At 36.7% G+C, this 26,787-nt stretch overlaps 1 protein-coding gene across 5 annotated transcripts in view; it reads left to right on the plus strand.

The window, feature by feature from the left end:
- Positions 1-24,217, plus strand: part of RXFP1 (relaxin family peptide receptor 1) — a 109,516-nt gene extending 85,299 nt beyond the window's left edge. For 3 of the 5 annotated variants that reach the window (XM_068542026.1, XM_068542023.1, XM_068542024.1), the window contains 9 exons: positions 2,309-2,380; positions 4,279-4,350; positions 8,178-8,249; positions 11,277-11,348; positions 12,352-12,423; positions 14,249-14,478; positions 16,587-16,997; positions 17,695-17,913; positions 23,916-24,217. In XM_068542026.1, the coding sequence (XP_068398127.1) occupies positions 2,309-2,380; positions 4,279-4,350; positions 8,178-8,249; positions 11,277-11,348; positions 12,352-12,423; positions 14,249-14,478; positions 16,587-16,997; positions 17,695-17,913; positions 23,916-24,217 (1,522 nt within the window). The remainder of the gene's footprint in view (positions 1-2,308; positions 2,381-4,278; positions 4,351-8,177; positions 8,250-11,276; positions 11,349-12,351; positions 12,424-14,248; positions 14,479-16,586; positions 16,998-17,694; positions 17,914-23,915) is intronic. The other 2 variants (XM_068542025.1, XM_068542027.1) reach the window with 2 other exon arrangements.
- Positions 24,218-26,787: the final 2,570 nt, after the last annotated feature.

Here is a 26,787-nt window from a genome sequence, read left to right on the forward strand (position 1 = left end):
GGAGACCAGGTGCACATACAGGTAAATCACGGATGTCGGGCAGAAAGGCGAAGGCTTTCCCCTCCTTCATCACCTCAATTTTCTCTGTGAGATAGGAGCCAGAAAAGTACAGGAGGAAGTAGAGGGAGAGGAGATTTGCGTGTTTACAAAGCCCCTAGGGGGATGAGAGAGAGAATTGAGAGGGCAAGATTCTTGGTGTTTTTATTTTGTTATTGTTGTTCTTCAGATCCAAGAACCAAATTTTCATTTTTCAGCCAGTTCTGCCATGTATAGAGGGAAACATAAAGTGGTTAGATTCAGAGGATCATTAAGTTGGAAAAGTGATCCAGGCATTAAGTAAGCAAAACACCCCCTCAGGTCCATTAGAACTTGGAGCCCTGGCACAAGGAACAGATTTGTATGCCAGACCCCTGCATATCAAGAACTAAAACCTCTAATTTTAGGAAGAAAGCCAAAGCAAATTCACAAATAAAGATTAAAATAAACTCAACATTGAATGTAACAATTTAATCAAAAGTCCCTAGTTTATGCCTCTTACTGACTTTTACAAATAGTAAATTAATATTAACTTAAATGTTTTTGCTACCTTAATAGAAAAAAAAAAAAAAAAAGTTACAGGTGTAACTAACAAGAAACTAACATCAAGAAATTTTGTGAGGCTTAGGAGAACGTCACCCCCTGGTGGTAGATTCATGGTAACAACAACAAAATAGGAAAAGGAAATGAACAGTCTGTGTCAATGACAACCTTCGTTATGGAAGGCCAAAAAGCCTTGGCCAAGCCTAATGATCAAAAGAAGATAGTACTACAAGTGTTTCATTTCCAGTTTAATAGAATAATGGAAGTTTTTCTCTAGAAGGGTGATCTAGAATCAAGATTTAAGATTTTAACACAACATTCCATATGTACAGAAATCCCGTCTACAAAAACCTTGCTATAGTATATGCCCTTCTTAGATCACTATAGTAATAAGAAGCTGATTCTCTGAACACCATGGATTGTGAGCTTAAATTTGAAATGCTTTGTGTCCTTCAACGAGTAAATCTGATTTTGCAGTCTGATGCAACAGAGAAAAGCCCTATGCCTGACTTCAAATATATCTCTCTTCTTTGCTCTCCTCTGTGATAAATACACCCTTTTAGTCCATTGACTTGATTTCTAGAACGCTTACATGCTGGCCTTCCAGATCTTCCAGGTAGACTTTGATTTGTCAGCATCCATTTTTACTGCAGTGCCAAAATAAAACTGAGAGTCCCAGATATAGCCTCTCCAGCAGAAAAAAATAGGCATGTCCGTTAATGCTACTCATGTTTCCTGCATAGATTTTAGTAGCTGTGTCAGACCTCAGCTCATATATTTTAGTGGCAATTGTTCCTGAATGGCTTTACGTGGCATGGTGACTGGTAAGCTAAGTGCTGGGGTAAAATGAGTAGATTTAAGAGCCAGCATCTGCTTCTGAAAGTGTATCCCTGAGCTCGGCTTACTCTGTTCTATGAACTTCCACCATAAACCCTACGACAAGATAAAAGACAGGCAATAGAAGAACGCCTTCATGAAAACCATGAAGCAGAGACAATAAAACATCAACTTTTTGACAAGTTTGCTGCTCAGACCAGACTCCCGTTGGTGACCTAGCATCACACACACAGCACAGGAGCTCAAGTCAGGTCTGCAAGCAGCGCCCTGAGTCGGGAGTGGAGAGCCAAGGGCAGCTGTGGGTCTCCCTCTGCACTGGCCTGTGTGGCCATATAATAAAGCAAGAAAGCATGTTCTCAGTGGTAAAAGGTTATGGAGAATTTTTTCTGGGAGTGTCTAGGCAAGGGAGGTAGAGGTTAAACATTGTTTTGCGGTAGCAGCTTCTGCAGCAATAGTAGAATCTTCTGCAGGCTGTAGCAGATAGAGTCAGGCCACTCAGAGAAATGCCATTGGTATCTCTGGACGGGTGTTTAATGCGGATCACTACGTGCTTTCTGTTTATATAGCTGGTAGTTACCACAACAAAAGCTTTCCATGTGCTTTTTTCATTCTCTTCACATTCCTTAGGATTGCATATGTACCCATATGAACCCCTCATACAGACGCAACTCAAAACATTTTTACTATTAACACAGAAAAAAAGAAACATTATATATAAATATATCATTTCGGCTATTATGTAAGTGGCTACACTTACATTATGTGAGAATCCCTATGAAATAAGCAGTATGTGGGAAAAAGATATTTTACTAGAAAACAAATCATTCTTAACCGACTGACTTTTGTCTGTGATTAAAATTTAGCTTTATCACTTTTTATTTTTATATTTCAGGGACTTTGAAGGCAACCATATCCATAATTTAAGGAATTTGACTTTTATTTCCTGCAGTAATTTAACTGTTTTGTAAGTAATGTTTTGTACTTTTGAAGTACCGTTTTATCTCTTTACAAGTAAAATGAGTCATTTATGCGAACAGAATCTAGCATAAACATGCATAGTAATTACAGCAAATGTTCCCTCTCAACTTGAAGTTTTTTGAAAAGGAAGCACATTGGCAAAATGACTGAAGTTCAAACCAGGTATAACCACAGATTCACAACATACGTGGGTGATCACAATGGTACTATCTTACGTGAGACCTGCTTTTCTCAACCTTACAAGTAAGACCCAATTTAATGGAAAAAAAATTTCTCATAAACCACCTAGAACCTGTCCTTGGATCTCAGTTTGAGAAACACCAAATTAAAGTCCTAATCTATAAAAATTATTACTGCAAAGATCATGGGGGGAAATTAATTATAACTTTTAGAAACTGTAGAATGTTCACATCCCTGAGGATGTAACTGCGGACACCAGGATAAACCTTAGAATGTTATCGAGTGTAATTTCTCCTTATACTCCTCTCTGGCTTATTTTAAATTCAGGGTGCCTCTTCCATAACAGTGAGGGATACTGGGGCTTCCTTCAGTATAAAAATATAACTGCCTCATTTGCAGTTTATTCTTCCAGAAGAGTATTTTTCAAATTGTGGGTTGAAACTCACAAGCAGGTGATGAAAGCAATGTAGTATGTCCCGAGCCGCATCTTGTAAATGAAATAGAATGGGACTGAATTGAATAAAAACATCAGAGTGCAATTCAGATGATTAAATGTATTGTTCCATGAATCTTGGGTTGTGTGGGTGTATATTATGTCCCAATGCAAAATGCATTTTTCTACTGTCGGTTACCATGTGAAAAGTTTGAAAATCATCATACTCGAATATACAGGACCCCTGTGTACGGGCAATGCAATAGCTACCACTGACACAACAAAAATTTTTACCCAGTTATGCCCTCTGCCCCATTCCAGTGGGCTCAAAGCCACTGAAATGTGTGAACTTTTCTGCAGTGAGTTTAGCAGTCTTCAGATGCAGGATTCTATCAGTCATGCAAAACAGTTCATGGTAATTGCCCAAAGGAAACCAAATTGCACTTAAAGGACACAGGCCAAATAAATATCCAAAAAATGTAGCCCTTCTTCTCTATTCTACTTGTATTTGTGTTTAGAGAACCCTCTGTATGAAGAAATCATCATTCGTGAGTTTCCTCTTGGCAGATGCTTGTGCTTTTCTGGTCCAAGGATGCTGGGAGAAAGTGGTAACGGTTTGGAGTGCTGAGAGGAAATAAATACTTGCGGATGGGACGAGGCCAGCTTCCAGGCATGTCCCACAATGCCTCAAGAACTGGAAATCCTTTAAAGGTTTCCTGTGAGTTAGTCCTTTATGCGATCTCATAACACGACATCAGGGCAGAGATGAACTGTCAAGACTTACAGTCTCATTCAGCATCCCAAACTAGAGATCTTCTGAGTTGGTCCAGCTTAAAGTAGACCTCCTGCAGCATCTCCACCCTAAATCACATCAACTGCCCAATGTGCACCAGTGCTATTGTGTGGGAGGTATTTTGTTCGACAGACACACCACGAAGCCTACAGAGGCGACCCTAGGACAGCTCCCCGTGCAGATGCTCAGTCTGTATTCTCAGGAGTCAGGGTTTTCACTCTTCCCCTGTGGAGCTCTTCCCTAAATCACTTAGAAATTTGAACACTGTTTTACTTTTATCATCATTGAAAGATCTGGGAAATTTAAGATTAAAGTTATTACAGACTGGGTAATTTATCACGCTACTTCAACATCTCTTGATGTGAAAAGTGCACTCCACGTAATTATCTTTGTTTTTGCAGGTTGTTAATCTCCTCTCCAATAACTCACCTATCAGTTACCTCTGGAAGCTACAACATCCTTTTCTTTTTACTTTCAGGGTAATGAGGAAAAACAAAATTAATCACCTCGGTGAAAATACGTTTGCATCGCTCCAGAAACTAGATGAATTGTAAGCTCAATTACACATATATTGATAAGAATTTTCTTTCTACTGTTCCAGTTCATAGTTGTCACACGTATACATTTTTAAACATTTAAGAAAGATTTATTTTTCCCTTTTCCTAGCACTATTTCTGCATACCTTGAGCCACAAAGGAATTCTGATAGTTTAAAAACTATGTGTAAAGGAAAACTATAAAATAAATATTTGAGGAAAGTGAGGTAAGGGAAACATAGCTGTGAAGAAAGAATAAAGTCTGGGGAGATCAATAAATAAAATACATCTTGCACCACTCTAACCCACTGCTGGAGAGGGATAGCAAATTTATCTTTAAGTTTCCTAGAGAGTTAGGATTTAAAAACCAGACACCACTCTGCTGATTCTGAAACCAAAGGATAATCTTGGATCCATAAGAAAATTAGACACTACCATGGGTAACATCCCAGACTGTAATAATGGAAAAGAGAGCTATTTATAATGTCCCTTTTTTAAGATCAATGACACAATTCCAAAGGACATTAAGACAACTCTCTGATAAATCAAAGCCTTGTGGTCCAAGCACATAGGAGCTGATTGTCCAAATAAAATATACACAGGACAATAAATGAAGTACATGTCCTTCAGACAACTTTTTATTTTTTACCATTAATTTCTTCAATTGAGTTTTTTGCTAAAGCTTAGGCTAGCCACCAGTTTGATTTTGTGAGCTCTAGAAAGAATCTGGAGTATGGACAGAAGGTACGTGTTTGACAATTAACTGGGCAGAACTTTGATTCATTAAAACTTGTCCATAAAAATTAAAGAATGTAACTAAACTGTTTCTCGGGACACCTTACCTGCAAACTAAGACAGGTGGAGGGAATACATATGCCACAGACAGAAACGTTCCTCGGGAAACAATGTAGCATTCTGCTCCAAAACATCAATAAACAAGCCACTGAAACCCCAGCGTTTTTCCATGACCGTTAGCTTGAAACATTTTTCAGTAGACAGTACCAATCATTCACAAAACGCACAAGAAAATCTCAGTAGATATCAGAACCAAGCACCTGCTGTAACAGCTCCCAGTGTCTGGCAAGTGAACCATACCATCAACACATAGGAAATTATTTTATTCTCAGTAGTAGGGAGAGGTGCATGTAGGTGACTCGAAAGGTAGTATCTAGCCATGAAAATACAAGCTAGTCGAGGGGTCCATACATTTCCTTGTTTTACCCTACTTGCCACCGCGATCTGAACACCAGAAGGCAATTTCTGCCAATCCTGACTTGCATGGTGGCGCTGAGGTGGAGGTTCTAAGTATCAGTAACCAGGAGTGAGCATGGAACACAACAGCTTAGTCCATAACCAGTGCTAATGCAGGTTCAGAGGTAAAGGAAAGAGCAACAAAGGGGCACAGAGGGTCACCAAGGCCAAGAATTGGTCCTGCCTAAACCCTGCCGAATCCCATACCCAAAGCTGGCTTGAAAAATCGGATTTACAGGGATGAAAATGGCATGTTTTCTAAGAGATGATGGCTTTAAATGAGTGGGTCTAGACCTCAAATGAGTGACTCTCCCTTTGAGAGAGGGTTTGGACTACACTCTCTGCCCCTCCTGGCTTGATCCCACTGACAGAGTTAATGAGGGTAAGTAAATTGTCAACAATCAGAATTCGCTTCTCACAGTAGACTTTAAATAGTTCTGATGGCAGAAACTCTTTGCTACGTGCTTGATTTACTTTGTGCTTTTAAAGTCAACTACTCTAGGTGATAACGTGTTTCCTGAGCCCATTCAGAAATGGACCTCAAGTCCAGTTAAGTTTAGACCAACTTTCCTAAAACGAAACTGAGAAAATGGTCTTTTTACACATCACTTAGGGTCTAGGCCAAATGGTTCCCATTACGTGATTCATGATAAAAGAACTATATGTCAGAATTGGCTCTAATAGCCAAAACAGCACTCCCACCAGAAACAGCTGAACATGATATTTCAAGATTTAATATCCTAGTGGACTCTTCTAAATCTGTTTTTCACATTGCCTCACTAACATGATCAATCTTTTACTTGGCTTCCCATACAAAGAACTGGAATTGTGCCACCACTTTTACCTAAATATGAAGCAGGTCCAGTCTGTTAATGGTCTTCTAGGTAGGGATACAAAGAATAGCAAGCCCAAAATTAAGCTAGATGCTGGAGAGCCCAAGATGAATAGGTACAGGGCTTGCACTGAAAGAGCTCACATCCTTCAGAAGAGGAGAACGTATGTACAGAAACAGTTTTAATATGATGTTATAAGTGCTGTATGTGTTATCCATGCTACATACGGGAGAACAGAGGAGAGAACGCCTAACCTCCCTGTTCACAGAGGAGTGACATGTGAGCAGAATCTTTTTTTTTTTTTTTAATTATAGTTGATTTACAATATTGTGTTAGTTTCAGGTGTACGGCAAAGTGATTCAGTTCTGCATACCCATTCTTTTTTCAGATTCTTTTCCATTACAGGGTATTACAAGATATTGAATATAGTTCCCTGTTCTGTACAGTAAATCCTTGTTGTTTATCTGAGCAGAATCTTGAAGGATGAATAGGGAGTTCACCAGAAGGACAAGAATGAAAGCTTATTCCAGGCAGAAGGAAGCGCCCATGCAAAAACCCAGAGGTTGGAATACTGAGGTGCCTTCAGGCCCTGGTGAAAGTCATTTTGACTGAGTAGAAAGTGGTAGGAAACTGAGCTGGAAAGCTAGACAGTGGCAAGATATTTAAAGGCTTTTTTATATCACACTAAGATGTTTTGATTTTATCTTCTATGCAACAATGAGCTACTGAAGGATTTTAAGAAAGGGATGAAATTTTAGAAACATTCCTTTGGTTGTCAAATCAGACCATCTATCTTCACAGACAATTCACCCATGAAAACATAAATAACAAAAACAGCGTCAAGGTTCAGTTTACAGTATAAAAATAAAACATTTACAGCAAAGACATTTATAGTATTGATTATATTAGCTACTTTTTAGTTTTAAAAACTCCGTCTAAATCTATCTTGCCCTTGCAAGTTGAATAACCTAACTTTTGATTTATAAGCACTGCAATAACGAATAGATCTATTCCCGTGCTTCTCCCTGTAGCAACTAATAGGATTTGGAGATGCACAGGGAAAGCGGTTAGGCTTTCTCTTAGTATCTCTTGATGACATTGAAGAACTCAAGCCTATTGAAAGATTGCCTTGTGTAGAAGAATCTGAGGCCTTTCTCATGAGAGTTGCCGCTGTCAAAGCTACCGTAAGAGCTGCTACTGTCCGAAATCTTCTCACAGCTAAGCTACAAGTTCATACCACTTTAGGCAGCCCAACCTCTATATGTACATGAAGTAACATACGAAATATCCTGCCCCAGGTGTGTATGAGATCCGGTGTATATCAGCTGTGGAAGAAACTGGAAACTGAAATAATCCACTTCCAGTTGAAAATTATAATACCCCCAAGCAAAGGAAAAAATTAAGGTTCCAAACCATATTCCTACTTTAGCAAAGGAAGGAAGGGAGGGAGGGAGGGAGGAAGGGGAGGAAGAAGAGAAAGGAAGATGGGCACAACACATATATTAATTGAATTAGGAAATTGCATCTATTAGAACTAGATCAAATACCACCAAGTACTGTCTCTGAGTGAGCAATAAAATGGAATAAAATATTTTTATCTTTTACCATCTCACTCCCTTTTTAAAGTTTTGACTTCTATTAATTAATATAACTCACTAATGGCATTGTTTGAAAGTTGTCTAATGGTTTTTTAATAAATTACAGAACTATGAGTAAAGTCTTAAGGAAATAATATGACATTTGCAATTGTTTCCCTAGGGATTTAGGAAGTAATAAGATTGAAAATCTTTCACCACTTGTCTTTAAGGATCTGAAGGAGCTCTCACAGTTGTAAGACTGATACGAATTTTGTATCTTTATTTTTTATTTTACTTTTAAAAATTGTGATTAAAATATACATAAGTATGTATATTTACCATTTTAACCATTTGTAAGTGTACAACTGTGGCATTAACTTCATTCACATTGTTGTGCAACCATCACCACCATCCATCTCTAGAACTTTTCCATCTTTCCAAACTGAAACTCCATACATATCAAACACTAACTCCCCATCAACCCCTGCCCCTCCAGCATCCATCACTCTGTTCTGGTTCTATGAATTTGGCATCTCTAAGTAACTCATAAATCAGTGGAATCATACATATTTGTCCTTTTATGACTTACTTATTCCACTTAGCATAATGACCTCAAGGTTCATCCACAGGTTGTAGCATGTGTCAGAAGTTCTGAATATTATCATTCTGAATAATAATCCGCTGTATGTAAGTACCACATGGCATTTATCCATTCATCCATTGGTGGACACTTGGGTGGCTTCCACCTTTTAGCTGCTATGAGTAGTGCTGCTATGAATGTGGGTGTACAAATATCTGTTCAAGAGCTTGTTTTCAATTCTTTGGATATATAACCCCAGAAGTAGAATTACTGGATCATATGGTAACTCTATTTTTAATTTTTAAAGGAAACACCATACTCTTTTGCATAGTGGCTACACTATTTTATATTCCCACTATCAGTGCACAAGGATTCTAATTTCTCCACCTCTTTAACAACACTTGTTATTTTATATTTTTTGATAATCGCCAATCTAATGGATGTGAAATGGTGTTTCATTGTGGATTTGATTTGCATTTCTCTAATGATTAATGATGTTGAGCATCTTTTCATGTGCTTATTGGCCATTCGTGTAACTTCTTTAGAGAATACCTATTCAAGTCTTTTGCCCGCTTTTAAACTGGGTTGTTTGGGTTTTTGTTGTTAAGTTGTAGGAGTGTATATATTTTAGATATTAAATCATTTTCAGATATATGATTTACAAATGTATGCTCCCATTCTGTAGGTTGCCTTTTCACTCTGTTGACAGTGTTTTCTGATGCACAAATGTTTTGATTTAGATGTAGTCCAATTCTTGTTTTTTTTTTTCTTTTGTTACCTGTGTTTTTGGTATCACATACAAGAAGTCATTGCATAATCCAAAATCATGAAGCTTTTCTCTTATGACTTCTTCTAAGAGTTTTAAAGTTTTATCTTTTCTATTTAGTCCTTTGACCCATTTTGAGTTAATTCTGTACACGGTGGAAGCTAAGGGTCTAAGCTCTTTTTTTTTTTTTTTCATGTGGATATTTATCTGGTTTTAACAGCACTATTTGTTGAAAAGATTGTCCTTTCCCCATTGAACAATCTTGGCACATTTTAAAAATTATTTGACTATATATACAAAGGCTTGTTCCTGGGCTCTCCATTCTATTCCATTGTTCTATACAACTATCTTTTAGCCAGCACCACACTGTTTTGACTACTGTAGCTTTGTAGTAAGTTTTGAATCAGGAAGTGAGACCTCCAACTTTGTTCTTCTTTTTCAAGGTTGTCTTAGATATTCAGGTTCCCTTGAGATTCCATACGAATTTTGGGATGGATTTTTCCATTTATGCAAAAAAAAAAAAATCATTGGGATTTTGACAGAGATTACACTGAATCTGTAGATTGCTTTGGGTAGTATTAACATCTTAACAATATTAAGTCTTCCAGTCCCAAAACACAGAATGTCTTCTTTAACTGCTGTCTTCTTTAATTTCTTTCAGCAACATTTTGTTTTCAAAGTGCAAGTCTTTCACCTTTATTCAGTTTATTCCTAAGTACTTTGTTCTTTTGATGCTATTGTAAATGGAATCATTTTCTTAATTTTCTTTATGGATTGCTCATGGTTAGTGTATAGAAATGCATTTGATTATTGATTATTGTTTGATTATTATGTGTTGGTTTCACATATGGCAATTTTGTTGAATTTGTTTATTATAATAGTTCTGACAGTTTTTGTGTGTATGCATGTGTGAAATCATTAGGGTTTTATTCACATAAAATCATGTCATCTGTGAACAGAGATAATTTTACTTCTCCCTTCGCAATTTGGATGCCTTTTATTTCTTGCCTAATTGCTCTGGCTAGGACTTCCAGTAGTATGTTGAATAGAAATGGCAAAAGTGGGCATCCTTATCTTCTTACTGATTTTAGAGGAAAAGCTTTCGGCCTTTCATCATTGGCTATGACGCTCACTGTGGCTTTCCTATATGGCTTTTATTATGCTAAGGTCGTTTCCTTCTGTTCATAGATTGTTGAGTCCCCTTCCCTTCTTTCATACAACACATTTCTTCTTATTGTCATCCTTCCTCTCTTCCCTTCTTTCTGTAGTCACCGCCCCTCCCCCACCCAACTAATGGTCTAATCTGCAATAAATTTCTTAAAAAGTGAACCTGCCCTGAGAAGATCCCTTTAATCAACAATTCTTGTTTCAAGGTGTTGTTGTGCAAAGATTCTGAAATTTTCTCCATTTACACTCAGCTACACTGTCACTCTGACCTCTGTTTCTTTGTTTCTAACTATAGAGCCTTTTACTTTTCATTTCATGCCTCACAAATTGCTAACACAATATGCCACTCTTTGACATGATTTATTGTAAAAAGCATTCAATGTGATTTCACTAATTCAAGTTTTGACTAAATGAGATTCTTCTTTCTTTCATTTAAACCACACCTGATAATAGGCAAAACCTGAAGTGGTGTGGCTTCCCTTTGGGTACCCTGCTGCTCCCCTGGTGGGACCGTCTCTGGACCTCCCCACCTTCACGCTTACGTTCTCTCAGCTCTGTCACTAACGCACTTACTGACAGCCGTGCACTGGCCTAAGAATTCTGTTTCCATTAATCCATTTGAATGTCCAACGAGCCCTAGGGGTCAAGTGACATTGTTGTACTTTTTTTGTTACTGTTTAAAAGTAACCCTAAGTCAAGAGACACACTTTCTCTTTACTCAAATACTTTTTAAGTATTGACCTATTGCTGCTCTTTTTTTAAAACAGGAATCTTTCCTATAACCCAATCCAGAAAATTCAAGCAAACCAATTTGATTACCTTGTCAAACTCAAATCTCTGTAAGTATACACCTGTGGGGATAGTTTCATGATGTAATTTTTATTTGCATACTAATAGCTAATAAATTCTATAAAATAAGATTGATAGGATCTCAAATCAGAAGCTTTAGTCCCAGGTATTGGTTAAACTCCAGAAAAACATATAAGATGAGTGCTTGCTGGGCTACAAACAGATAGCTATTAGTTTAATCTTTCGTATTTATAAGCTACAAATTAGATAATGATTAATCATTTCATATATTTCTGTAATCACCAGAAGCTTATATTGGATTGTTTGCTTGTTCCTCTGAAGACATCTATGCATATTTATTCCTTCATTAGCACTGGGTATCTAAGAATTTATTACAGCCATCGTTATCCCAAGATGGAATGTTCTAGATGATATAAGTCATTACTTGCAACACACACACACAAATTATGTTAGCATCTAAGAATTGCCTTAAGAAGGTAAGCTTCAGTTCTTTTAAGTGTTCCCTCAGTAAAATGGCGTTTTAGTAGAAAAACATTTATAATTTAAAATTATTAGAAAAACTTCAAGAATGTAAAATGCCTCTGCTATTGCAATATTGTCTAAAAGATAATGCTTGTTCATTTATTTCAAAAATATATATTGAGTAGTTACTATGCAAAAAACATTATTCCACTCACTATTAGAAGACAAAAAATTCAAATAAGCAGGATATATACATATAAATAGCAGAATCAAAAAGGCATTGGAGAGAAAAAAATGGGTTATTATGGGATCATATGAAATCATGTGTGTGAAACTTTTGAAAATTGTAAAGCACTGTAGAATTTAAAGAATATTTCATTCAATAAAAAAAATTTTTTAATAAAAAAATTTTTAAAGGAGTTGGGGAAGTGCCTAGGGAAGGTTAAGTATGAATGTTTGGTACCGAATAAGTGTTAACTAACAGCATTTTATTAAACTGTCCATCACAAAAACTACTTTTATTATACCCTGCATAACATATTTTTTTGATAATTAATTTGATATTTTTAGCAGCCTAGAAGGAATTGAAATTTCAAATATCCAACAAAGGATGTTTAGACCTCTCACGAATCTCTCTCACATGTAAGCAGATGTTTTTTCTTGTTCTTCACCTTGATTTTAGTCTTTCACGTTTCCACATGTATTGTGCTAATACCTCCATACCCAATGCATCCAATCTATTAACATTTTCTACTGATTAATTTGCCTAAACAATAATTAACTCTTAAAGCGTTGGTATTGGGTGGGGTGATTTTTAGTTTTCCATGGTCTGGCAGAATGAAAGGAGTTTTGTCTGAATGTCAGACAGCAGTAGTGTGGAGGGAACCCACTCAGGCTTGTAAACTCTCCCGAGCCCTGATGCCACTCACTGATAGTCATGTTTGTCCACTCAGCTAGTAATTTGTGCACATGGCACAAATGTGACCAGATGAAGAAGTTACATAAACAACATAAAATAATTACAAATAATTCATGTAAATGGAGGAAGGGAAGAGAGAAATCCTCCTCAGTGAAAATTGCCCACAATGTCAGGGCATGATGTGCAAGGGTGTACGGATAAAATGGTAAACCATGAAAAATCTTTTATTCAAACAGTGTGTCTCATCATGCCATCAATTACATGCTTCAGAAACATTTTCTTTAATTGAATGTAATATATAGCAGTATATATATGAAATATATTAGAATGGTCTCCATGCCAAGGTAATTAATTCCCAATAATTTAGAAAGTGTCATGGCAGTCACCACCACTCTATAATCTTGCTTGTATTTTAAATCTAACAGAGGATACTGGGGTTTTTTTTTCCATAATTCCTCAGACAGCATGCTTATAAAAGTTTCCTTGGTTGCACACAACATAAAACACTCTGACTAAACTAAGCAAAGCAGAGTTTATTGGCAGAAAATGGTGTAGGTCACAAAACCCAAGAAACAACTCAAGGAGCAGAACTGAATTGGGCAGAAACCATGGCAGATCCTGGGATCCAGGCAGCAAGAGTTAAACAACAGGACAATATACTGTAATTGTCAAGTTTTTATCTTGTATTACTACAACTCCTTATACTATAAAGATCACTTATATTTTTTGCCAGAGTACGTCGCTTTAGGGGCAAAGAGATCTAATTTAAATCCTAATTTCTGCATTTATTAGAAAATTTCCTAGCAGATAATTTGCCTCCATTGAAGAGTCATCTTCTTCTATGGTGATACTGACATCAACCTCATGGAGCTGATTTGAGAAGTTATTCTTGATACTTGGGAGGTGCTCAGTAAACGGTGCTGGTGTTGGTGGTAGCACAGTAGTAATTACTGATTATCCCGGTGGTGTTTTATTAACAAGGGAGGTCTCTCTACTGATGAAAGAATTCACTCAACACATATTTATCGAACACCCTATTATGTACCAAACTCTAGTGTGAGGATAAGCATGTTAGCAAGTAGCTACAGATCACACAAATTCTATACTAGAAAAGCCATAGGAGCACAGAGGACAAATTCTCTTCCCCTGGGTTTGAAAAAGGAAAATCAGTTGCAGCAACCATAGGAGTTATGTAACGGTGGATTTATTAACACGTGCACTAAACACTGAAAACCCAGTAACAAGTTTCCTTGGGTGGATTGTCCTGAGCACATGCTAACATTTGATTTATATTCTAAGACATGTCTAACACTTGTATGTTTATTACGCCTTTTTGCGGCTCTCACCCACACATTCTTTTAAAAACCAAGTTAATGAGAATTAAACTTAAGGTTAAATCTTCAGTATCCCTAATGTTTTACATCCATTCCTCTGAGTCTCATATTAAGATGTTTTCTTTCTACTGAGAGAATGTAGAAAATAGATATTGATGTAGAGTGACACTGACTTCAGTTTAAAATCTTCTTTTCCCTTCTCTTTGCACATCAGCTATTTTAAGAAGTTCCAGTACTGTGGTTATGCACCGCATGTTCGCAGCTGTAAACCAAACACTGACGGAATCTCATCTTTAGAGGATCTCTTGGCGAGCATTATTCAGAGAGTATTCGTCTGGGTTGTGTCTGCAGTTACGTGCTTTGGAAACATCTTTGTCATCTGTATGCGACCTTATATCAGATCTGAGAACAAGCTGCATGCCATGTCAATCATTTCCCTCTGCTGTGAGTATTTCCTGGCTGAAGAGGAATTACAGTTTCAAAATATATGAAAGCGTTGCTATTAGACAATAAGTAACGAGAGCGGTAGAATTATGAGATTTTTTAAATTTCTCCCCTTTGCTTATATGTTGTTTTCATGTTCGCTACAATGAAAATAAAATTACTTCAGCGATAAGAAAGAAAATAAGTTTTTAAAATAAGAAAACTCAGTCACCTTACACAGATTAATGAAGGGCTCATTCATTAATTTTTTTCTCATAAAGAAGCTTTTGTTCATTTGCTTTCTTCTCTGAAGGAAGAAGAAAGCGAATTTAATATTATTAAATAATTTATTTTAAATTATAATATATTATAAATAATATCTTTATTATTTAATAAAATAGTAATATTTTATCAAAGCATGTAAAATCTTTTACTATAATCAAATTGGACCCTTTCATGGTTCCAGAGCTGTGTTTATTCCTTGTTTGAATGTCCAGTTCATGGATGCTGACTTCAAACGTTGTTTTTCCAGTCTCTGAGCTTCTACAGTCTTTTCCATTCATAATTTGAAATATTTAAATAAGAAAGTGTTTTAGGTAGTATTAAATTTTTTAAGTTTTTGAAACATGATTGCAAGGTATTATGTTAAATGAGGAATACAAAAATAAATTAATTAATTAAATAAAAGCAAGAAACCAGTCCTCAAGGTGTTTATAATCTTGGTCAAGTGGCCTATAATTTACCCATACTCCCTCAAGCAAGCATCAATCTATATGATGTTCTACTTCTTTACAAGTGCTGTGCCATATCTTACCCTCGCCCTCACTCAAAGTATACTGTCGAACTGTCTTTTCATTGCAAGCTACCCAAGAAACAGAACTCAGAAATGGCTTACTACTTTGTATTGTTAGCTACACAATTTTGAGTTTGCTCAATTTCCCTGATAAAGGCTAGAATATAACCTCGGTGTTTAAAGATTAGGGCCAGCCTTACGATGTATACGGTGATGTGACTTTAGGATCGTTGTATAGAATGCTTGCGCGGTCAAAAAAAAAATCTCACCTACTCTCTGATATGTAATATTTGCTAAAAAAGCAAATACACCAAGAAGTGTATCACATTAACAGCTGATGTGGGGGATGGAGGAGTCTGAAAAGAGACAGAGAAAGATGTTCAGATGGGAAGAAAAAAATCAGAGAGAACAGTTTTTCTTCAACCACCCCTGGGTGAGTCATTTAAGCCCCTCAGAATTATACTGACTACAGGGCACTTCATAATTATTCACATCTTCAAAATGACAGACCTCAAAATTCATAGTCATTACTCTGTCATAGCAACTTCTGGATTACTTTCTCTGGGATTTTGAATGACTTAAGTTTCTTAAGCTGGGAGAATTTCCATGGAAGAGATGAACCAAATTATAACATCTCGATCTTGTCCCTAATTGAATGCTCATGCATTTTACTCATTTACTCAGCACTGCTAGGTGATGGGACTAGAACAGAAAACAAAACAGACAAGATCCCTGCTCTTACAGACTGTGTGTTAGACAAAAACAGAGGAATGATTACATAATTGGCTGCAGAGGATGCTGTAAGAATGCTTAGCAGGGAGAGTTGATGAAGTGGTCCTTAACCATAAATGAACTCTTAGAATAAAACTTCCCTCCCCCGCCCCCAAGATAGAAGGAACTTGGCTATTTGGGGCTAATATTAAAAATATTTCTGGGGCTTCCCTGGTGGCACAGTGGTTAAGAATCCGCCTGCCAATGCAGGGGACACGGGTTGGAGCCCTGGCCCGGGAAGATTCCACATGCCGCAGAGCAACCAGGTCTGTGCACCACAACTGCTGAGCCTGTGCTCGACAGCCCTCGAGCCACAACTACTGAAGCCCACCTGCCTAGAGCCCATGCTCCGCAACAAGAGAAGCCACCGCGATGAGAAGCCCGCGCACCGCAACGAAGAGTAGCCCCCGCTCGCCGCAACTAGAGAAAGCCCGCGCGCAGCAACGAAGACCCAATGCAGCCAAAAATAAATAGATAAATAAATTTTTTTTAAATTTCTGCTTAATGATAACTCCATCTTACCTATTTATTTCTCTAAATTTGTGAAATTCACTGATCCCTGTAGGTGCCGACTGCCTGATGGGAATCTATTTGTTTCTGATCGGAGCCTTTGACCTGAAGTTTCGAGGAGAATACAACAAGCACGCACAGCTGTGGATGGAGAGTATTCATTGCCAGCTTCTGGGGTCCCTGGCCATTCTGTCCACAGAAGTATCAGTGTTACTTTTAACATTTCTGACAGTGGAAAAATATATCTGTATTGTATATCCTTTCAGATGTTTAAGACCTGGAAAATGCAGAACCATTACAGTTTTGATTCTCATTTGGATTATCGGTTTTATCGTGGCTTTCATTCCACTGAGCAATAAGGAATTTTTCAAAAATTACTACGGCACCAATGGGGTATGCTTCCCTCTTCATTCAGAAGATACAGAAAGTATTGGAGCCCAGATTTATTCAGTGGCCATTTTTCTCGGTAAGAAACTCTGTATTAGAAGCCCTTTCATTCAAATGCTAGAATAAATCACAATCTGAATCTCATTATGCCTTTTAATATTTACAACTTTCTATTTCAGATCTTCTAACCAGAATGGACATTGAGGGTGGATTGTATCAGAATCCCCTAAAGGGATTATTTTTTCTAAATTACCACTTCATCATATTAATTCTTATATGATACACTTTAATAAAAGACAAGATGCTAAACACTTGCATTTCATGCAATCACCCTAATAATACTAAGCAAAACATATTTTAACTCTTTGCCTTTATAATATGAACAAATTCAAAGTAGCCACACAAGTCTTTGGCTTGGGAGCAGACAACCAAGTATGCCCTCTTGTGAAAAATATTCTCAAAATATAACAAAGTAATTGAATTACCAAAAAAATTAACACAAGACAGATTAATTTAATAAGCCCAAGATAGTCATTGAATCACTATAATCTAATTTTAATATGCCATTTTAAAATTAAACATTTCATCATTCTTATAGCTTCAACAATATTTAAATTTTTTAATTAATGATTTTTGTGCCTTAGTAATTCTTACAAAGAACAAAAAACACATTGTGGTCTTTGTATCTTCTCCTTTACAATAACAGCTAAGGGTATGTTTGCTTGTTCTGAAAGAATGTTCTTATTCATTAATCATCATCTTTGTGTTCTTCATAGGTATTAACTTAGCAGCATTTATCATCATAGTTTTTTCATATGGAAGCATGTTTTACAGCATCCATCAAAGTGCCATAACAGCAACCAAAGTACGGAATCAAGTTAGGAAAGAGATGATCCTTGCCAAACGTTTTTTCTTTATTGTATTTACCGATGCATTATGCTGGATACCCATCTTTATACTGAAATTTCTCTCATTGCTTCAGGTAGAAATACCAGGTATGAATTTTTTCTTCCTGTAAAGAAATAAAAAATCTGTCCGTTAATATTTGCCTTATATATTTAGGTGATTCTATGTTGGATGCATATACATTTATAATTGCTATATCCTTTTCTTGCATTGATCCCTTGATCATTATGTAGTGTCAGTCTTTGTCTCTTATAACAGTCTTCCATTTAAAGTCTGTTTTGTCTGATATGAGTATTGCTGCTCTGGCTTTCTTTTGATTTCCATTTGCATGGAATACCTTTTTCCATATTTCTTCCTGATTACTCTTATAAGTTTTTATGTTCCTAGGAATTTATCCATTTCTTGTAAGTTGTCCAATTTGTTGACATATAACTGTTAGTAGTATTCTCTGATGATTGTTTGTTCTTCTGTGATATCAGTTGTAACTTCTACTTTTTCATTTCTAATTTTATTTATTTTGATCCCTTCTCTTTTTTTTCTTGATGAGTCTGCCTAAAGATTTAGCAATATTTTATCTTTTCAAAAAACGAACTCTTAGTTTCACTGATCTTTTTGACTACTTTTTAGTCTCTATCTCATTTCTTTCTGCTCTGATCTTTATTACTTCCTTCCTTCTACTAACCTTGGGCCTTGTTTGTTCTTTTTCTAGTTCCTTTCGTTAGAAAGTTAGGTTGTCCATTTGAGATTTTTTTGTTTCTTGGGGTGTCCCTGAATCACTGTAAACTTCCCTCTTAGAACTGCTTTTGCTGTGTCTCATAGATTCTGGAGGGTTGTGTTTCTATTTTCATTCATCTTAAGGTAACTTTTTGTTTCCTCTTTGATTTCTTTGTTGACCCATTGGTTTTTTAGTAGCATGTTGTTTAGTCTACACATGTGTGTTTTTCCACTTTTCTTCCTGTAATTGGCTCCTAGTTTCATACTATTGTGGTTGGAAAAGATGCTTGATATGATTTTAGCCTTCTTAAATTTACTAAGACTTGTTGTGTGGCCTAGCATGTGATTTATCCTGGAAAATGTTGTATGCACTTTTGAAAAGGATGTGTAATTTCCTGTTTTTAATGGAATGTTCTGTAGATATTTATTAAGTCCAACTGGTATAATGTGTCTCTTAAAGCCACTGTTTCCTTATTGATTTTCTGTCTGGATGATCTAGCCCTTGATGTGTGTGGGGTATTAAAGTCTCCTACCATCTTCTAATACTGTCAATTTCTCCCTTTATGTCTGATAATATTTGCTTTACATATTTAGGTGCTTCTATGTTAGGTGCACATATGTTTACAAATGTTATATCCTCTTCTTGGGTTTACCCCTTTATCATTATATAAGTGCCCTTCTATGTCTTTTGTTACAGACTTCTCTTTAAAGTCTATTTTGTCTGATATGTGTATTGCTAACCCAGCTTTCTTTTCATTTTCATTTGCATGGAATATCTTTTTCCGTCTCTTCACTTTCAGTATGTGTGAATCTTTGCTCTGAAGTGACTCTCTTGTAGCTAGCATATAGATGGGGCTTGTTTTTTAATCCATTCAGCCACCCTATGTATTTCTAGTGGAGCATTTAGTCCATTTACATTTAAAGTGGTTATTGGTAGGTATGTACTTATTGTCATTTTGTTACTTGTTTTCTGGTTGTTTTTGTAGTTCTTCTCTGTTCTTGTCTTCTTTTAGCATCTTCCCTTGATTTTCCTTAGTGTTATGTTTGGGTTCCTTTCCCTTTTGTGTGTGTGTATCTATTGTTGTTTTAAGGTTTGTAGTTACCATGCCATATATATATATATATACATGTATATATATATATATATACACATGTATATATATATATATACATATATATATATATATATATATATATATATATATATATATATATATACACACACACACACGTAAACTGATAGTTAAGTTCAAATGCATTCTAAAAGCTCTACATTGTTATTCCCCCCTGAAGTTTTGTTTTGGTGTCGTATTTTACATCTTTATATGTATCCCTTAACTGTTTATTGTAACTATAGTTGATTTTGATTTTACAAACTTTTGGTTTTAATCTTAGTACTAGCTCTTTTAAGTACTTGATCCACTGCCTTTACTCTATATTTGCCTTTATCAGTAAGATTTTTTTCCTTCATATATTTTACTTTTTATTACGGCTTTTTTTTTTTCACTTGAAAAAGTCCCCTTAACGGTTCTTGTAAGGCTGGTTTAGTGGTGATGAATTTTTTTAGTTTTTGCTTGTTGGGAAACTCTTTTTTTAAAAATACATCTTTATTGGAGTACAATTGCTTCCCAATGCTGTGCGAGTCTCTGTTGTACAACAAAGTGAATCAGCCACATGCATACGTATGTCCCCACATCCCCCCCATCTTGAGCCTCGCTCCCACCCTCCCTATCCCGCCCCTGTAAGTCACCACAAAGCACCGAGGTGATCTCACTGGGCTATGCTGCTGCTGCTCTTTCAATTCTGAATGATAGCATTGCCAGGTACAGTATCCTTGGTTATAGGTTTTTTCCTTTCTTTCAACACTTTAAATGTATCATGCCACTCCCTTCTGGCCTGCAAATTTCTGCTGAAAAGTCAGCTGGTAGCCTTATGGGGTTTCCCTTGTATGTGACTCTTTGCCTTTCTCTTGCTGCCTTTAAAATTCTCGCTTTAACTCTTGCCATTTTAATTATTATATGTCTTAGTGTGGATCTCTTTGAGTTCATTTTGTTTGGGACTTTATGTGCTTCCTGGATCAGGTGCTTCCTTCTTCAGGTTAAATTAAATAATATTCAGCCACTGTTTAATCAAATACGTTTTTTGCCCCCTTCCTCTCTCTTTTCTCCTTCTGGGAACCCTATAATGCAAATGTTAGTACACCTGATGCTGTCTCTGAGGTCCTTTAAACTATCCTCATTTTTTTTAAGTTATTTTTTTCTTTTTGCTATTCTGATTGAGTGATTTACACTATTCTGTCTTCCAGGTTGCTAAGGATTCTTCTGTTTCATTCTTCTGTAACACTTTACTGTTGATACCCTCTAGTGTATTTTTCATTTCAGTTATTGTATTCTTCGGCTCTGATTGGTTCTCTTTTACATTTTCTGTTTCTTTGTTACAGTTGTGGGCTCCTCTTGGTCTTTCCCAAGGCGGCCGAACATTTTTATGACCGTTGCTTTAAATTCTTTGTTAGGTAAATTACTTATCTCCACTTCTTTTGGTTTTTCTCCTGGGGTTTTATCTTGCTCTTTAATTTGGAAAATATTCCTCTGTCATCTCATTTTGTTTGGCTTTCTCTGTTTGTCTGTGAAATTAGGCAAAACAGTTGCCTTTCCTGAGCTTGATTTGTGTCCTTATGTGGGAGCACCCCTATGCGGTCTGCACATGCCCAGTGGCTTTGGTGGGAGAGCTGAATCTGAAACAAACAGGGGCAAGGGTTTTCCTGCGGCATGTCAGGCCCATCGCCTTGGTGGGGGTTTGGGGGCTGGAGATGAAGGGGCTAGAGTCAGAGCCCCATGTGAGCCAGGGCTTCTCCTGGGTCACTGGCAGCTGCTGCCTTGAGGGGTGGGGGGCTGGAGCCAGAGCATGGCGGGGGCTACAGCTTCTCCTGGCGCAAGCTGGAGCCTGCCACGTGTTCAATTTTTTCCACAAATGCCAAAAAACATAGTGACTATGGGAACAAAGGAACAATGATTCCAATAAATTATACTCACTGTGTTGAAATTCTGATAATCCCATGCTTAAGATGACCAGAAAGGAACACAGGTCAAAATGATTATCAAATAATTACTTCATTTTTTTTTTTAGAACATAAGAAATTTTTCTTCCTGAAATACATAGCAATTTAGGGAACATTACCCCAGAGTGTGAGAGACGACAGAAGAAGGCACTCTTGATATTTAAAAATAAGGCGCGTCACATTCATTAGGATGGCTGTTCTCAAAAACAGAAAATAACAAGTACCAGCAAGGATGTGGAGAAATTGGAACACTTGTGCTGGTAGGAATGTAAAATGGCACAGCTGCTGTAGAAAACAGTATGGTGGTTCCTCAAAAACTTAAACAGGGGCTTCCCTGGTGGCGCAGTGGTTGAGAATCTGCCTGCTAATGCAGGGGACACGGGTTCGAGCCCTGGTCTGGGAAGATCCCACATGCCGCGGAGCAACTAGGCCCGTGAGCCACAATTACTGAGCCTGCACGTCTGGAGCCTGTGCTCAGCAACAAGAGAGGCCGCAATAGTGAGAGGCCCGCGCACCGCGATGAAGAGTGGCCCCCACTTGCCGCAACTAGAGAAAGCCCTCGCACAGAAACGAAGACCCAACACAGCCATATTTAAATAAATTAAAAAAAAAAAAAAAAACTTAAACATAGGATTACCATGTGACCCAGCAATCCTACTCCTGAGTATATACCCAAAAGAATTGAAAGCAGGGAATCAAACAGACATTCATACACCCATGTTCATGACAGCATTATTCACAGTAGCCAAAATGTGGGAGCAAAACAACCCAAGGGTCCATCAACGGACGAATGCTTAAAGCAAATGAGTTATATACACACAATGGATTATTATTCAGCCTTTAAAGGGAGGAAATTCTGATACATGCTACAACATGGATAGATTTTGAAAACATTACACTACTGAAATAAGCCAGTCACAAAAGGACAGATTCTGTATGATTCCACTTATATCAGGTAATTAGTGTAGTCAGAGTCACAGAGACAAAAAGTTTGTGAATGGCGTTGTCAGGGATTAGGGGGAGGAGGGTTGGGGGTGGGTAGTGTTTAAAGGTACGGAGTTTCAGTGTGGGAAGATGAAAAAGTTTTGGAAATGGATGGTGGTGAGGGTTGCACAACAATGTGAATGTAGTTATTGCCACTGAACTGTACACTTAAAAATGGTTAAAATGGGGGCTTCCCTGGTGGCGCAGTGGTTAAGAGTCCGCCTGCCAATGCAGGGGCCACGGGTTTGAGCCCTGGTCTGGGAGGATCCCACATGCCACAGAGCAACTAGGCCCGTGCGCCACAACTACTGAGCCTGCACTCTAGAGCCCAGGAGCCACAACTACTGAGCCCGCGTGCCACAACTACTGAAGCCTGCACGCCTACAGCCCGTGCTCCGCAACAAGAGAAGCCACCCCAATGAGAAAACCACACACCACAGCAAAGCGTAGCCCCTGCTCGCTGCAACTAGAGAAAGCCTGTGTGCAGCAACAAAGACCCAACGCAACCCAAAATAAATAAATTTATTTAAAAAAAAAAAAAAAAGGTTAAAATGGAAAAGTTTATGTTATGTATATTTTACCACAATAAAAAAATGTATAAAATCCTGTTAACTGTATGTATACTGTAATATATATTCACACCTTAAAAATTTATAAACATACAACTTTAATTTTGCTTTATCCCATGATTGGTCGTGATAGTGCCTTACATTTTATAAGTAAAAGAGGAAAGAGAGCATAAATTAAATAAAAATCTGAGTATTAGGTAGTTGCATATATACTGCAGTAATTTTAAGATAAGGTTAGGCAAAGATGTTTTTACCAAAATAAATATCTAGTCAAAAGCCTAAAAATGGATACCTGTTTTTCAAACCAAATAAATAGCAGAAAAGAAATCAATTAAAGCTGAGTCTATATATTCTGAGAAATATTACATGTACTATCTAATAATTAAAACACTTGAAAAGGTATGATTTAAATACTAAACAATATTGTTTTTCCTAAGATGGAATCATATCCGAGTAATATATAATCACTTGGTAGAACACATTTCTACCCAATAGAATACTTTTGTTGATGTATTCGAGAAAAGCTACTTAGCAAAACACCTGGTTTTTGATAGTGTTAGCTCCTCCCTCAAACATTGGCACCCTGGAAAAACATCTGGAAACACATATATACTTGGTATTTAATTATGTGACATCAAGGGGAAAAAAATTAAGACTCAAAAGTCAGTGTGGGGGGCTGGGGGGGGGGTGGGGAAACCAGGACAAGGTATGTCCATACCTTGTAAAGATCCATAAACACTCAAGGAATTTCATTTTTCTCTTCCAGGTACCATAACGTCTTGGGTAGTGATTTTTATTCTGCCTATCAACAGTGCTTTGAACCCAATTCTCTATACTCTGACCACAAGACCATTCAAAGAAATGATCCATCAGTTTTGGTATAACTACAGACAGAGAAGATCTATTGACAGCAAAGGAAGTCAGAAGACATATGCTCCATCGTTCATCTGGGTAGAAATGTGGCCCCTGCAGGAGATGCCTTCTGAGCTAATGAAGCCAGCTCTTTTCACAGACCCCTGTGAATTATCACTCATTTCTCAATCAACTAGACTCAATTCCTATTCATAACCGACTGAAACCTATTTCTACACAGAGAATACTGTGGGATGCTTCATGATGGATTTATTAGTATAAAATAAATGCCACAAAATAATTTATAATAACGGCGAAAATAAATTAGCTTACATGGACATGAGGTTATTTGGGAAAAAATCAAAATGACTGATGCCCGTGTAAAGGGAAATAAATTATATTGATAAGGTGTATATACTGGTACATATTTTGGATAGGAAACTAAGAGAAATCTACTTCAAGGTTCATTCATTCTTTTACCATGCATTTACTGAGTACCCATTGTGTGCATAGCACTGCAGTAAATTCCTGGGAGTAGACAGTATAGAATCTTTTCAATTTGCAATGTTAAATTGTATTTAACTACAAGAATATAAAAAGTCCATCTGCAGCTCCTAGTTTAAGGTAGAGCTTTGTCTGTCTTGCTTACCAGCAAAAGTAAGAATCACAGACACTCTTAAATAAAGGTTTACGGTTTTGGAATAATCAGTATACTAGCATCAGAGAACATGTCTGATTATTAGCAAAGTACAGACACTTTGTTTTAAGAACTCATCTTACCTCTCTTCAAGTCTCTCTTGAGAGCCAATAAACATATTTATTACTATGAAAAAAGAGCTCTTATATTAACTCAAAACAGCACCTCTCTGTCACTTCCTTCCCAGTTGTCTTTTTGCTTTAAATGAGCACCATTATATGAGATCATAAAAAGAGAATAAAAGTATGGCAAAGGAATGAATCAGAAAAGCTAGAACAAGGATAGACATTCAGATCAGTGGAACAGAAGTGAGAGTCCAGAAATAAAACCCTCATATTTAACAGTCAGTTGATGTTCAACAAAGATGACAAGACAATCAAATGGGGAAAGAACAGTTTTTTCAACAAATAGTGCTGGGACAACTGGATATCCACACGCAAAATGATGAATTTGGACCCCTACCTTACACCATATACAAAAATTTACTCAAAACAAATCAACGGCATAAATATGACATGAATCACTTAGAAGAAAATATATGGGAAATCTTCCAAACCCTGGATTTGGCAATGGAGTCTTAGATATAACAACAAAAGCATGAGCAACAAAAGGAAAAAAATGGATAAACTGGACTTCATCTAAATTAAAACCTTTTGTGCATCAACAAACATTATTAAAAGAAGTGAAAAGACAACCTTCAGAATGAAAGAAGTTTCATTCATATATCTGAGAAGGGTTTAATGTCCAGAATATATAAAGAACTCTTATAACTCAACAAAAAAGATAAGCAACCCAATTTATTAAATGGGCAAAGGACTTGAATAGACTTTTCTCCAAAGAAGATTCATAAATGGCCAATAAGCATGTTCAATATCACTAATCATTAGGAAAATGCAAATTAAACTATAATGAGATAACACTACACCTACTAGGAGGGCTATAATTAAAAAAAACAAAAACAAAAACAGAAAATAACAAGTATTGGCAAGGACGTGGATATTGAAAACCTTTCTACATTGCTGGTCAGAATGCAAAATGATGCAGTCACTGTAGAAAACAGTTTGGCGGTTCCTCAAAAGCTTATCATAGTATTCCCATATGATACAGCAATTTCACTCTTGGGTATAAACCCAGAAGAAAACAGGACTCAGATACTTGTATTCAGATACTCATCATAGCATTATTCACAGCAGCCAAAAGATGGAAACAACCCAAGTGCCCGTGAACTGACGAACAGATAAACAAAATGTGGTGTATACGTATGATGGAATATTATTCAGCCATAAAAAGGAATAAATTCTGACACATGCTATAACATGATGAATGTGAAATAAACCAGGCACAAAAAGTTCAAATAACTGTATGGTTCCATTTACATGATATATCTAGAATAAGCAGATTCATAGAGACAAAGTACATCAGAGGTTACTGAGGTGGGAGGGTTGGGGAGATGATGCCTGAGAAGTAGAGGATCTTCTTGGGCAAAAAGAAGTTCTAAAATTGATTGTAGTGCTAGATAAACAACTCTGCGGTTATATGAAAAGCCACTGAATTGTACACTTTAGATGGGTGAATTTTATGGTATGTAAATTATATCTCAATAAATCAGTTAAGGAAAAAGAAAAAAAGAGCTATAATGCACTGATTCAGGACCCGAACTTCAGGGGAAAAAGATCTGCATGTTTTACTCTATAGGACATTTTTACTCTACAGAGAAAGTCATCAGGGGATGAATTTACCTTCTGTTCATGTGGTCGGCAAGTTCATCAGACACTTTTTGGCTCTGAGCTACTGAAATTTTTTGCTTTCATAATTTGAAAACATTACACAGGAATAAAATGTTTTCGGGTAGTTTTAAATACCCCCAAAATGTCTGAAACATGAAAATACTGGAATCAAAAACATAACAAATTTATTGAATATATAATTATATAGATTTCTTTTGAAAATAAACTACCCAAACTTTAATTCTGTTAAAAATATGGCTTGTCTGAGTCATTTCTGTTCTTACACGGAATGATACCAATATGTTTTCCACATGAAGAATGTGGTAGACTTTAACAAATGTATATATATATATATATATATA

Source organism: Eschrichtius robustus, chromosome 4 (assembly GCF_028021215.1).
Source record: "Eschrichtius robustus isolate mEscRob2 chromosome 4, mEscRob2.pri, whole genome shotgun sequence".
In the NCBI taxonomy this organism is placed as follows: Eukaryota; Metazoa; Chordata; class Mammalia; order Artiodactyla; family Eschrichtiidae; genus Eschrichtius; species Eschrichtius robustus.